Source organism: Nicotiana sylvestris, chromosome 3 (assembly GCF_000393655.2).
Source record: "Nicotiana sylvestris chromosome 3, ASM39365v2, whole genome shotgun sequence".
Lineage (NCBI taxonomy): Eukaryota > Viridiplantae > Streptophyta > Magnoliopsida > Solanales > Solanaceae > Nicotiana > Nicotiana sylvestris.
Genome location: NC_091059.1, coordinates 183,588,152 through 183,604,065, shown reverse-complemented (window position 1 = coordinate 183,604,065; position 15,914 = coordinate 183,588,152). Strand labels below are relative to the sequence as shown.

The 15,914-nt window shown below is 37.8% G+C and overlaps 1 protein-coding gene across 1 annotated transcript; it reads left to right on the top strand.

The window, feature by feature from the left end:
* The first annotated feature begins 291 nt into the window (after window positions 1–291).
* On the top strand, window positions 292–2,638 carry LOC138888459 (uncharacterized). The gene is made up of 5 exons (XM_070170325.1): window positions 292–424; window positions 938–1,225; window positions 1,316–1,564; window positions 2,074–2,440; window positions 2,572–2,638. Exons 1-5 carry the CDS (start codon window positions 292–294, stop codon window positions 2,636–2,638), a joined length of 1,104 nt encoding a protein of 367 aa, XP_070026426.1.
* The last annotated feature ends 13,276 nt before the right edge of the window (window positions 2,639–15,914 follow it).

Genomic DNA, 15,914 nt, shown 5'->3' with positions numbered 1-15,914 from the left:
GGATGGGAAAGGTCTAGGGGATGTGATGCACCTCTTGCTAATTGGGATAATTTTTCAGATGCCTTCCTTGACCAGTACTTACCGCGAGAGATTTGATAGGCCCGACTCGATCAGTTTCTAGCCCTCAAGCAGGGCAATATGAGTGTTCGAGAGTATAGTCTCTATTTTGACTCATTGGCCAGATATGCACCATCCATAGTTGCTACTATGCGGGACAAGATCCATAGGTTTATAGCAGGGTTGGCCCCAGAGTTGACCGAAGCATGTGCCACCGCTACATTACATGATAGTATGGATATCTCCCGGATTCAAGCATTTTCCCAGAATATAGAAAGGGGTAGGCATTGGCAGCAGGGTATAGAGAGGACTGAGTTAGGGCAGCGAAAGAGGATGAGATTTGCTAGATCTCAGGAGCAGTCTCAAGGTAGTTATAGGCCCCAGTACTTCGAACGGCCACCTAGACCTCTGCCACCTCAGTCACAGGGGTACAAGTATGTCCGTTATACTCAGTCAGGACCATGTGAGAGCTCCCAGGCATCAAGTTTGCACCGACAACGAGGTTCGGGGCAAACATGGCCATTTCTACCGTGGTGTGCCATCTGCGGTTGAGGATACTTGGTCCAATGCCGAGCCAGTACCGATGCTTGTTATACATGTGGACGTCCATGGAATATGATGTGAGATTGCCCAAATAGAGATTCTGGGGGTATAGCGCAACTAGCAAATTCAGCAACAGGATCAACTATGTCCATGCATCCTTCAGGATGTGAGTCTTAGTCTTCGGCTGGTAGAGGTTGATGCAGAGGTAAAGGGTCCAGTTCAGGTGGTAACCAGAATCATATCTATGCACTAGCAGGTCGACATGACCAAGAGTCCTCACCAAACGTTGTGACAAGTACGCTGACCATTTGTTCTCACGATGTTTATGCCTTAATAGACCTAGGATCTACTTTATCATGTATTACCACATTTGTCGCGAGGAAATTTGGTATAGTGCCTGAAATATTAAGTGATCCTTTTGTAGTATCTACACTGGTCGGAGAATCGATTATTGCTAGACGAGTTTACCGAGGTTGTACGGTGACAGTTTGTGGTCGTCAAACCTCAGCCGACCTAGTTGAGCTAGAGATGTTGGATTTTGGTGCTATCTTGGGCATGGACTGGTTGACAACTTGTTATGCCACAATTGATTGTCGATCAAAGACAGCCAGATTTCATTTTCCAGGTAAGCCAGTCCTTGAATAGGTAGGTAATACCGCGACACCCATAGGTAGGTTTATTTCCTATCTGAAGGCAATGAAAATAATTGCAAAAGGGTGCATTTATCATATTGTGCGAGTTAAAGATGTAGATGCTGAGGTACCTACACTTCAGTCTATTCCAGTAGTAAGGGAGTACACAAATGTATTTTCAGATGAACTTCCAGGTATTCCTCTAGAGCGAGATATTGATTTTGGCATTGATTTGCTTCTAGGAACGCATCCAATATCCATTCCTCCATATAGAATGGCACCTGCCGAACTGAAGGAGTTGAAGGAGAAGTTAAAAGATTTGCTGGAGAAAGGTTTCATCGGGCCCAGTACTTCACCTTGGGGTACACCGGTATTGTTTGTGCGAAAAAAAGATGGCTCGCTGAGCATGTGTATCGATTATAGGCAACTGAATAAGGTAACTATTAAGAATAAATATCCACTACCAAGGATAGACGACTTGTTTGATCAGTTACATGGAGCTAGATGCTTTTCAAAAATAGATTTGAGGTCAGGATACCACCAGGTCAGAGTTCGGGAGAAAGATATCCCCAAGACAGCCTTCAGGACCCGATATGGGCACTTCGAGTTCCTTGTCATGCCCTTCGGGTTGACGAATGCACCTGTCATATTTATGGACTTGATGAATAACTTATTTCGGTCATATTTAGATCTGTTCGTGATAGTCTTTATTGATGATATTCTGGTTTATTCACGTTCAGAGGATTAGCATGTGAACCACCTACGACCGGTACTCCAACACTCTGTGATAATAAATTGTATGCTAAGTTTTCTAAGTGTAAGTTCTGTTTAAAGTCTGTAGCATTCTTCGGGCACATTGTATCCGTTGGAGGTATAAAGGTAGATACTCAGAAGATTGAGGCTGTGAAATCCTGGCCTAGACCTACCACTCCGACAGAGATTCGTAGCTTTCTAGGCTTAGCAGGATACTACCGGAGGTTCGTAGAGGGGTTTTCTTCTCTTTCATCACCATTAATGAAGCTGATGCAGAAAACGACTAAGTTTCTGTGGACAGAGGCCTGTGAGCAGAGTTTCCAAGAGCTTAAGAACAGGTTGACCTCAGTGCCAGTTCTAGCAATTCCAGAAGGTCCAGATGGTTATGCCATGTATTGTGATGCCTCAGGTGTCGGGTTAGGATATGTCTTGATGCAACAAGGGAAAGTAATTGCGTATGCTTCAAGACAGTTAAGGAAGCACGAATGGAATTATCCGACCCACGACCTCGAATTAGTTGCGATTGTCCATGCACTTAAGATATGACGGCATTATTTATATGGTGTTCATGTTGATATATTCACAGATCACAAAAGCCTGGAATATATCTTCAAGCAAAAGGATTTGAACTTGCAGTAGAGGTGGTGGCTTGAGTTATTAAAAGATTACAATGTTAACATTCTCTATCATCCAGGGAAAGCTAATATTGTAGCAGATGCCTTAAGTCGTCGATCTATGGGTAGCTTAGCACATGTAGAGGCCGAAAAAGGACAATTAACTAGAGAGATTCATCAATTGGCTTGTTTGGGGGTTCGGTGAGTAGACTCTGGTAATTGAGGAGTTGTACTCCAAAATACTGCAAAATCATCTCTCATAGTTGAAGTAAAAGAGAGGAATTACGAGGACCTAGAGTTAGTCAAATTGAGAGAACGGGTTCCACAACAGAAGAAGCCGTTGTTAGAACTCAAAGAAGATGGGGTTCTTAGATACATAGGTCGTTTGTGTATTCCAGATGTAGCAGAGCTACGAGACAGGATTATGTCAGAGTAAATTATTCGTGGTACTCCATGCACCCCGGGTCGATGAAGATGTATCATGACATTAAGGAAGTGTATTGGTGGAACGATATGAAGAATAACATTGCTGAGTATGTCGCTCAATGCCCTAGTTTCTAGCAGGTGAAGATAGAGCACCAGAAGCCCGGAGGGCTAATGCAGACTATAGAGATACCGACATGGAAATGGGAGGCGATAAACATGGACTTTATCACAGGTTTACCTCATTCTCAATGTAAGTTCAATTCCATATGGGTGATAGTCGATAGACTCACTAAATCAGCTCATTTCCTACCGGTCAAATCTATATATACAACAAGAGATTATGCAAAGTTATATATTAAAGAGATAGTGCGACTACATGGAGTGCCAATATCTATTATATCTGACTGTGGGGCCCAGTTTACAACACATTTTTGGAGGTCACTTCAGAAAGGTCTAGGGACTCAGGTGAATCTCAACACAACTTTTCATCCACAAACTGATGGACAAGCCGAACGCACAATTCAAACGCTTGAGGATATGTTACAAGCATGTGTGCTGGATTTTAAAAGGAGTTGGCATGAACATCTACCTCTTATCGAGTTTGCATATAATAACAGTTATCACTCCAGTATCTATATGGCTCCGTACAAGGCTTTGTATGGGCACAAGTGCAGATCTCCTATAGAGTGGTTTGATGTTGGAGAATCTGGCTTACATGGGCCAGATCTGATTCAGCAGGCCATAGAAAAAGTAAAGCTTATTCGGGAGCGACTGTTGATAGCTCAGAGTTGTCAGAAGTCATATTCTGACGTGCGACGACGAGATTTAGAGTTCGGGGTTAATGACTGAGTATTCTTAAAGGTATCACCTATGAAAGGTGTGATGAGGTTTGGCAAGAAAGGCAAATTTAGCCCACGGTATATTGGACCATATAGGATCGTTCGGAGAGTGGGCCACGTAGCTTATGAGTTAGAATTTCCCTCGAAATTGGAGTCTATCCATCAGCTATTTCACGTGTCTATGTTACGAAAATGCATTGGCGATCCTACCCGAGTAGTGCCCACTGATGATGTACAGATTACAGAAGACTTGTCATACGAGGAAATTCCGGTTGCCATCCTAGACCGACAAATCCGCAAGCTACGAAATAAGGACATAGCGCCTGTGAAGGTTTTATGGAGGAGTAAGAAGGTGGAAGAGATTACGTGGGAAGCGAAGGAAGAAATGAAGTCTAACTACCCCCACCTATTTCAAACTGAAGATATGGCTCGAGGTGGGATACCTCAGCACAGCTCTATTCAGGCCAGTAGGTCATCAAGTAAACTCTCATTTTTAACTCTTAAAATTTATAATGGACAGTTGTGTGGAGCCAAGTATTGCTATTTATAGCTAGTGGCCATGTATGGCATGTATAGTATGTTTTCTGGCTGCGTAAAAGTTGGTTTCAGTCAAGTGTACGGAAGAGACTCCGACAAAAATTTTCGCAAAGTATCTAAGAATAGACATTCGAGTACGAATGTTTCTAAGGGGGAAGGATGTTACCTCTCGTGTTTTTCGTACGTTAAAGTTTTGTCTTCAGTAAATTGGCGTAAACACGGGGATGAGATTATTTGGAGGCTAGCATATTTATGCTATTTATAACAAGCAATAAGTAAGTGCCACGAAGGAAAGGGTACACGATTTAAAGAAAATAAGTTTTATTGAAGGTTGTCGAATTGGGATAAACTACGGGTCGAGTGTTAATATCCGATACTTATGGACTAGTACCATGCAAGGTACCATATGAACACGATAGTATGCTGTATAAAATATATTAAAAATAAGTAGAATTTTAAGCAATTTGAGATGATTTTTAATTATGTAGGTAATTGGTTAATTACCGGGTAACGGGACATTACCTAATTACCTAATAAGTGGATAAAGATTAAATATCCCACCCCCAACCCCATGTCGCAGCTAGCCATGTTATAAAGGCATTCTTTTCTAAGGTGTCTTGAAGATACAACATGTTTCATTTCCAAGACTTTGACTAATCAAAGTCTTTCACTTAAAGACTAAACAAACCATGCCAATTTCATTTTAAATGTTCCAAAACTAAGAACAGAAACGTTAGCCTCACATGATACTTGTTGGATCAAGTAGATGTTAGCCATTTTCTTTGCAATCAATTCCTACAAAAACCCAACAAGAATTATTAAAGTCTTAGCAACATAATTATGTTTTGCGATTCTAACAGAGTACGGTGCAACCTTTTCCAAGAATATCATACGAATTTTTTCCTAATCCAAGTATGTTTAAGGCTAATCTCTTCCTTCATTTTGCATGATCTCGTAATTAAAAAAGTTTGATAACGAGTCATAAAGAAAAATTCATATCCCGGAATTTACGTATATTTTGCTAGTCTCGCAGGTTACGTATATTTTTCTAGTTTTGTAAGTTACGATATTCTCTTTATTGGGACTTCATATTCAATTGAGTATTTCCTTCTTCCAGTCAAGAAATAAGAGAATTTATACATACAATGTTAAAGTATTTTTATTACCATCGAGCTATAATTGATGGGCAAGCCCCTATTGGGTAATCTCTTATCAGATGGTAAGTTATATACCAATCCTACTATGGCCGAGCGCCTGTGAGCGAGCCTAGTTGGTTGATATACAGAGCCTAGTATGGCTGAGCGCCTATGAGCGAGCCTACTACGGCAGAGCAGATATATATATATATATATATACCGAGCCTTATAGGGCCGGACAACTATTTTACTCACTATATTGAGAGAGTTGAGTCAGTATTAGCAGATGAGCATATCTTCATATTTTCTTTGACTCCCAGTTGCTTTTAGTTATTATATTATTAGTTCAGTTTTAGTTTCAGTATATTGCCTTACATACTCGGTACATTATTTCGTACTGACGTCCCTTTCTAGAGGCGCTGCATTTTATGCGTGCAGGTCCAGACAGGCAGACGGGTAGACCTCCTCAGTAGGTATTTTTCTGAGTTCAACTTTATTGGTAAGCTCCCCGTCCTTCGGAGTTGCCGGGTCTAGAAGATTTGTGTATATCTTGTGTATATATGTAGATAGGTTATGGGTAGGTCAGGGCCCTGTTCCGATCCCAGTACATCTATCAATAGAGGCTTGTAGACATACCATGTCAGTTAGTGCAGTATATTAGGCTTGTAGGCCCTATACATATATTTTGTTGGCTTGTGAGTTGTAGTAATTATGATGGACTTCAGCTTTGTGTTGACATTTAGTCAGCGTTAGTCTCTATTCAATTTTATATTTTGCATCGCACATTATCTTGTAATATGGCCCATGGCCAAAGTATGACATTACATGTCCAGAGTCTCTTAGTCGCAAGTGATACGCAAGGATAGGTGAGGCACTGGTGCCGGTCTCGCCCCCAAGCTCAGGGCGTGACAAGAATCCCAGCAAGGGAACAATAAGGAAACAACAATATCCCGTCAAGAGAATCAACAGTGTGAATAAATACATCCCGGCAAGGGAACCAACAATAAGAAGTAAATACGTCACGACAAGGGAATAAGCTATAACCAAACTTGTTCCAACATTTAACTTCACAAAAGAAGCCTCAACTAGAACCGATACTCAACCATAAACAAATACCACGAGAATAATCATAATTCTTACCCAACACCGAGAATCGACAACTTAGGCATTTGTAGTACTTATTAAGAGCACAACGATTTCAATTTAAGACTCATGGGCATGCTTTATGACGACGTATAGATACTCGTCACCACACCTATACATCGTACACTACACTAGCACATAGCAAAATAAAGCACGATACATATTCCCTCAAGCTAAGGTTAGACCAAACACTTACCTCGAATTTCCACGGCCAACTCAAGCTTCAAACACCCCTTTTCCTTTAGAATTTGCCTCCAAATTACTTGTATCTAGTCCAAATTAATTTAACAACATCAATAAATGCTAAGGAATTCATACCCGATGCTAAATTATTGATTTTCTACCATTTTCACCAAAAAGTCAAAAAGACCCCGGGCCCGCTTGGCCAAAACTCAAGGTCGGACCAAAACCCGATCACCCATTCACCCACGAGCCCAAATATGCAATTAGTTTCGAAATCCGACCCCAAAACGAGGTCTAAATCTCAATTATTCAAAAAGCCCTGACTCTACCCAAATTCCTAATTTCTACCATGAAAACTCTTGATTTTTGATTAAAAAGTGATGAAAAACATTGGGTAATTGAAAGAGTAAAGTTTAGAATTGATTGCCAACACTTTGGGGATGAATTTGTGCGAAGAAAATCGCCTCTAGGCCTTGGGAGTTCGAAAATATGAAGAAAAATGAGTTATGTCCGTGTTGGAGTATGTTTTAAAATGACTGTGCAGGCCTTCATCGCATTCACAATGGGCCTGTCGTGTTCGCAATGGGTCAGGACCAGAAGGCCTTCGCTTCCGCGGTCGAGTGGCCGTGTTCGCGTAGAACAAAATCCCTTCCCCAGTCCCCAAACAAAAAGGCCTTCGCGTTCGCAACAGCAGGTCCGCGTTCGTGAAGGTTAACCCCCCAAGCTTCGCGTTTGCGTCCTGAGCTCCACGTTCGCAATGAACAAATCCAGCACCTGAGGAACTTGCCTTACGCGTTCACAAGAGAAACCACACGAACACGAAGAACAAAATCACTGAGCACCTCAGACAACAAAACCTGCAACTTTTCTAAGTGTAAAAACATCTCGAAACCTATCCGAAACTCACCCGAGCCCTCGGGGCTCCAAACCAAACATGCATACTAACTCAAAAACATCATATGGACTTACTCATGCAATCAAATCGCTAAATTAACACCTTTAACAACGAATTTAGCATTAAAATCAAAGAAGAATCTCAAGAACTCTTAAGTTCAAATTTTAACAACCGAGAGTCCGATTCACGTCATTTCAAGTCCGTTTCTTACCAAATTTTACAGGATCAACCTAAATACCATATAAGACCTGTACCGGGCTCCAAAACCAAAATACAGGCCCGATACCAACAATTTCAAGTACATTCAAATTTTCAAAAACTCTTAAAATTTCAGTTAAACAGTTTTCTTCAAAAATTCATTTCTCGGGGCTTGGGACCTCAGAATTCAATTCCGGGCATATGCCCAAGTCCTATATTTTTCAACGGACCCTCTGGGACCGTCAAATCACGAATCCGGTCTGTTTACCTAAAATGTCGACCGAAGTCAACTTAAATTTAATTTTAAAGGCCAAATTAGCATTTTCATCAAATTTTCACGTAAAAGCATTCTGAATATACGCCCGGACTGTGCGCGCAAATCGAGGTGAGATAAAAGGACGCTTTTAAGACCTCAGAACACAGAATTTACTTATAAATCAATTGATGACCTTTTGGGTCATCACAAGATGCAACTATTCGCAACTTGGAGGTTTAGGTGAGTCAACTAGTTGAAGCTTTTAATGCTCAATATGCCAATATTATGGATAGTAGCCAGGAGCAGTGTGCATTAGAGATTGAAATTGAGGTGACAATGGAGGGGTACAAAGTAGAACCCCAACACTCTAACCAGCTAGAATTTGAGGAAGCCAATGTTGAATAAGTAATTCTAGAGTCAACTAGGGACGTTGAAGATACAAATTTAGTTAACTCTAGTGTGATTGGTGTTGAGGAGGTTAAAAATCTTGAAGTTTATGTCTTTGAGCGCGTTGGACCTCATTCCAAACACTTCTCTACATTATGTTCAGATGGTGAAATGGAAACTGAGCTGTATAAGCCAATGCAAGAGTCAAAGGAAGAGGTAGATGAGCCCTATATTCTAAAATTTTCAAGGCCTTCTAGGCAAGGTGACACTCCTCGATCGAGAGCCAAAAAGTACGTAAGACTTTATATAATTTTTGGCTCGCAAGAATTTGTACCGCCCCAAGAGCATAATCATAAGCTTGAAGCAAAACTTCGGGCTCAATTCATAAGCTTAAGGTTGAGGCAGAAAATGATTCACGTCGTGCCGCGACGTTAAATCAAGCGCATGTTGAGAGGCAACCCAACTTTACTACTTTCTTTTATTTTTATTTTTATTTTTTTAATTATATTATTTTTGTTGTGTTAATTTTTGATTTTCTAGGAGCATGGAAAGCAAAGCTATTGGAAGGATGCAACAGCAAACCAGATGGTTGGAACTAAGTGTGAGGTACCCGCATGAATGACCAAGCTTGGGAGAAGTCTGAGTACCCCATGAGCTGCTAGCGTTTTGGCCTTTGGCCTACCAGGGAGTTTCTTTTACCCTCTCATTAGTATGGTATGCATTGGGGACAATGCATAATTTTAAGTGTGGGGTGAGGAGATTGTCTGGGTGACTTTCTATGCTATTTTAGTTGTGTTAGTTTAATTTAATATTATTTTTTATTTTTTAGAAAACAAAAAAAAATATTGGACTTTTCCCGACGATGTATCTATTAGATAATTTTCTCGAGGGATTTAAGTCTAAAGAAAAAAATAAAAAGATTTTCTTTGTAGGTAGTGTAATAATTCCGCCTTGGTTTTTCTTTGTGCCGTAGTTCTTTTTCAAAGGTTTTATTTGAATTGGGTGTAGTAAGTTTTATTTTTTTAGGAGTAGGAGCTAGTGTGAGATGAATTGAATCGCAACAATATCTCTTAACTTTGTTATACCTTGAGAATAGTGAGTAATTTTATTGTGACGCTTAGGCTCAATTTTTAACTCGTGTATAAGTACCTTAAAATTATATGACCTTAATTTGCTTAATTGCTTTGACTAAAGTGTTTTGATGATCCAATCTTGAGTGAGTCATGTGTCATGTGCGTGTGAGGTTTGTTGTATCTTGTGCATTGCAGTTGATGTCTAGAACTTGCACCGTGTGTTTGCAAAGGGAAATAGTAGTTTTATTCAGTCTTGGAAGTGATATAGGCGTTTCTTTGTTGAGCTAGATATGTATATTTTACCCGCCTAATTATTATGTATCGTAGTTAACCTCTTTGAGCCTGTAATTCTGTTTCTTTGGCAACCACATTACAAGCCTTACCCCTTTGTTTGAATTAACCATCTATTTGAACCTATTCACCTCTCATGAGCACTTGAATTGTTATGAACTTTGTAAAAGTTAAAGTGTGGGGTGGTTGGTTTGGCTTTTGTGTGGAATTAATGAGATAAGAAGAAAGGTGCACTGATTTGAAAGAGCAAGAGCCACTTGAATTGAAAAACAAAAGAAATAAAAAAATAAATAGTTGTATTGTGTGCATATATTCATAGATAAGTGGTAACTCTTGATGTAATTGTGCTTAAATAATTTGGGAGTTGATGTATATTGATGTGAAGGTGGAGTCATGGTTTGACATAAGTATGGACTTGAATGTTAAAGTATATGTATTAAAGTGCTTAGGGAGGTGTAGTCACTCTTATATCCAAATGTATTCTACCCGTCCCTCAGCCTACATTACAGCCAAATAAAGTCCTACTTAATCCTAGACTGAATGAGTTCGATTAGTAGAGTAGTACAATACGGGAAAGCCTATGGTACATCTTTTATAGCATATGAATGTTATTTCTGAGAGTGAATGAATTCTTTCTATCTTGAGTTCCTAATTGTTCTTAAATTTCATTGTGTGTGAAACTACTCTCTTTTATTGTGTGCGAGCACGTTATTCATGATGGAGAGGTAATGTCATTGACCTCTATGTTAGAGTAAGTGAGTGAGCGGTGAATAATGCATGGTACTTGCGAATCAAATCTTGAGGTGAAGATGTTACACCCTTGTGCTTAGTCTAATTTAAAGATTCTTGGTGTGATGAGTTAGGAGAATTGCTTAAAAAGTCGTTTCTATAAGTGTAGTTTGATTGCTCGAGGACGAGCAATGTTTAAGTGTAGGGTATTGATGTGTGGCTATAGTTCCATAGTTTCGTACATTATTTGCCTTGCATTATACATGCTTTAATGATAAATTACACTTTATTTGCGCGTAATGGAGGCTATTTTATGTGTAGGTGCATCGGGAATAAAAGTAGAGCTAAAGGGACGCTTAAACGTTGAAAGTGCACTCGAGAACGGTGAAAAGGAGAAGCCGGACAAAAGCCAACTCGACCAGGCTTTATCCAGGTCTTGTCCTAAACATATAAATAGACCTAAAAACGTCACTTTTGACAGACTTCAGGGAGACAGACGGGGGAGATCGAGTTTGGACGCACTTTAGACCTAGGGAGAGCACAGAGCAGTCATGGAGACCGGAGATCGACCTAAGGAGGCAAGAACACACTAGGAGCAAGGAGGAGAATTCTTCTACGAGTTTCTCACTTCCTTCTTCCTATATCCAATATTGGTTATGAATTCTAGTATTGTAGTTATGCATACTATTATGAATAGCTAATTTGTTATCTAGCATTTTGATAGAACCTATTGAAGGATGATTTTCTTGTTACGTTAATATAAATTTGCTATAATATTTTCTCTATTTGTTCAACTATATTATTATTGTAGTTGGTTGAAGAGATCTTAATTAACTGTTCCTATTTAGTGTGCATTACTCGGGAGAGAGTGCATATTTAGGTAGTTGTTGAACAACATCACTCCTAACGTATATGAGGGATCAATACGGAGGGTTTAAAGGTGAGATTATGGATAACGAAACCTTGGTGCGATCCGAGTGAGCCGTACTTAATGCCAGCTAGCATAATTCAGGAGAATATGTCTAGTAAATTCTGATAATTACTCGGGAGAGAGTTACGACAGTCAGAGTGCTCATGATCGGTAGAGAAGACTTAGGTAAATTTATTAAAAACCTAGCGGAAAGATTCCGACAATAGGGGAAATCATAACTCTAGACCTCCTTAATCTCGTCTCTAATCCTTATCCTTGTTAATTGATAATTTTACTGCTTTTTAGTATTTGTTAGTTAGTTAGATAAAAATAAACATTATAATACTTATAACTAGAAGATTTTTTGGACTTGTATTTCTTAGAAATATTGAACAACTATAGCTACGCCTTAGTTCTCTGTGGGATTCGACTCTGGACTTGTAAACCGGATTACATTTGCAATGACTGTTTAGTCCTTTTTATAAGGCATAGTTGGGTGTGATCAGTACACCACTACACAAGTATAAACAACAGGAATTCCCCAGGTCATTATAGGTCATCACAAATCAATCCCTGACATAGGCCACTTTGTCTCGCCATGTGTGCAATAATAATATAAATGCCCTCCTTGTCTCGTCGCACGTGCATAATAATATTTTCACCTTGTCTCGCCACATGCGCAACCTACATATATATCCCGTCTTATCATGTCGCATGCGAAAATATTAAAAGTACCAATAGTACGACAGAAACCTCGTGCAACCCATCAATACCCGCATGGCAGAAACCTCGTGCATCACAATAACAACAACCGCACGACAAAAACCTCGTGCATCACAATAACGACCGCACGACAGAAACCTTGTGCACCTCAACAACAAGTAAAACATCAATAAATACAAGAGTACGACAAGTAAATCAACTCAAGAACCTTCGATCACAAAGAAACAGTAGAACTAGCTCACAAGGAATAACCACAATAGAGAATACTAGGCGTAATAAGTGTCACGCCCCAAACCTGGGGAGACGTGATTGGCACCCGGTGCCGTAGTGGCCCGAGCGAACCACTCTGTAACTCATTCATTCCTTTCGTAACTATCATGGGCCAACATCGCCACAACTCGTAATGTACAATTGTAAATGGCCAGATGTTATATCAATGAACCATCGTTCATAAAAACATGAATACATATGGGCTGTTAAGGTCTCTAACATACTGTACAAAATGAACCTCTGTCTATAAAGCCTCTAAGATTATCTGACATCAAATTGGACAGGGTACCGGCCTACCCATAAGTATGTAATAAAACTCTGACATGACGACTCATAAACTCGGATGCACTTCGAATGAGGTGGAGTCTTACCGATCCTTCACTGAATGCCAATCTCATCTACTATGAAGGTTCGTCAAATTGATTGTCTATACCTGCAGGCATGAATGCAGCATCCCCAACAAAAGGATGTCAGTACGAATAATATACCGAGTATGTAAGGCGGAACTGAAATATAATAGTAAGTTATCATTAATTAAGGACATGAAAGAAATATGGGGTAAATGACTCAACCTGTAAATCTGGATAGCTCCGTAAATCATGAAATATTTATAATGTCATGCATATGCGTGTGAATATCATGTAATGCATAGGTCTATACGTAGATAATATCATGAAAACTCTGAGGGCATCCCATCATAATCATATCATCTCAGCCACTGTGGGCAGAATCATCAACATATACCAGTTGATCAGGTGGTGGTGCGTATATAATGCCATAACCTTTCCCATATTCCATATACATATATATACGCGTATATAACGCCATTTGGTCATGGGTCAATGTGCATGTGTAAATGCATATGAAATACGTTAATAAACTCTCTCGGTACGTCATAAGACCATTATACTCTGACTAATATGAGTTATAAATTTAAAATATACTTAAATAAATTTGAATTAAAACTTTTAGTCAGTTAGAGCACAAAGGAGGTTGCATCCTATTTATAACTTCTAAAAGATGATAAAACTTGTAACTCAAGGGAAAGTAAGACACCTATTTATAACATATTATAGTCTAAAGATTGACTAATGTTGGACCAATATTCCACACAAAAAAACTAAAATATATGTACTTAGAATTAAATAGCTATATTAAATTAAAAGAGAACCATAATTTCTCACACCCTACAGTTTTGCAAGTAACAGAGATCAACAAAATTAGAAAAAAAAATATCATTAGAAAAAAAACTTTTACTCATATAAATATATATATTTGTTTACTTTGAATTGTGTATCTAATTATGACTCATTCTTTACTGTAGTTGAACAACATATATGTTTAAACCGGCTAAATAAATCTTTTGGACCCGAAGTTTTATCGTAATCTATTATTTTTACTATGTAATACTTTAAAGTGAGTAAATGCCAATTACTGAAAAGGCTAACCTTAAAGTTCAGGTTCTTTTATTTCTACTCAAATTTAATGCTACTTCTTTTATTATAGAAATTAGGAATTTTTTTTCCACTTTGATATATTCTAAAATAAATAACAAACTATAAATCTATCCTAATTTTACATCTTCCAATTATGAAATAAACTTTACCAAATTACGTATTTTTGAGACCCATGAATAGACAATATAGTAGTAGAACATATGGTGAATCAGGAACATAGGCAACCTTAATATTTTTAAGAATAGAATTATTTCTGAAACTTGCGTGCTTGCTCGTTTCGTTTCATAATATGGATCATGCCAAAAAAAAAGAAAGGAAATGATAGACTTAACATATCTGAGTCGGTTCTTTTAACAATCCCTCTAATACATGTTAATTGCAACAATTAGAAGAAGATCAAATTTTAACCTACTATCAACACATTTATCAGACCCTTCAACCTTCTTCTTCAAGTAATACGATATCAGCTCTTCATCTGTCGGACAAAACCTAAATCCTGGAAACATAGTAGAAGCTGTAGCTACTGAAATCTCCACATTTTTGTCATTACCATTAATATTTTTACTTCTTTGTACTATTTTTGTGTCTTTACTCTCATTTGTAGAACCTGAGACATCCCCATCTTCCATTACACAAATAAGCAAACCACCTTCTTCTCCAATTTCTTAATTTACCCTTTTTTCTCGTCTAGTTTAAAAAAGTTTTCAAGTATGAATAGTAAAAAGGGTGTATTAATATAATGATTTCACCAAGAATACTATTTCAACAAATTTAAAGATAGATACTGTTTTACTTTGTTTTCAAGTGCCATGATTACGTGTAATCAAGGCAACAAATTTCTTATGACTCATCATTTTAATTTGGTGCTACTTTGGCTTAGTTTAATGCCATGTGACAGTTCCAAAACGGATCCTTATCTACTTAATTTTATTTAATGTCACAATTATTCTTCACATAATTAAGAATTATCTCAATTTACTTAATATGTTACTCACTTTTAATACACTTTATATACTTTACTAACTTGATCATGTGGTACCATATAAAATAAATATATACACTATTATTTCATTAAAACATCCATAAAAATACATATATTTTCTCAACTTATAATTTTCCTAACCTCATATAAAGAGTATAAATTTACATACGCTTAATTTTTAAAATGGTAAAAAGATAACCTTCTTTTCTTGTTAGAAAATAATTCTATCTTTACAATAAAGAAAATCTCATAAACTTTCTCATATTATGTGTATAATTTAAAACATATTTGAAAGTAGTAATATTAATAAATATATAAAATCATATTTTTCAAACCATTTTTTTTCTTTACAAAAAAAATTTCACTCAAAATACCATATCAAATATATATATATAAAGGTTGTTAAACTTACATGGTGTAACAATAAAAACAGCTCAACAAGGGAGAAAATAATATGTAACAACAATCCTACAATATACAGTTCAACAATAAAGGAGTTACACAAGTCAAATAATTCCAAATAAACACATGTCAACTAAGATATAATATATCTACACTTCTTTTAAAGTTGAGCAATTATGAAGAAGATACGACAAATTTAATTAAGGATAAACAGCGAAAAGATAATCATAACCTTAATTAATACTATAACAATTATAGGAGAGATAATAATAATTTCAAATAAGGACAAGTAGATGTGAAAAGATAGCATGACAATAGAAGAGGTAAAAATCTTCAGTTAAGTCAAATAAGCAATAAGAGTGAATCATAAAGCAATTAATCCCAATTAAAGCAGGTAGAGTGAAACTAGCAAATAGGTGTAAAGGTGGGCTCAGCTGAAGACTCATCAATGAATCAGGCCCAAGTGAATGTCTTAGAG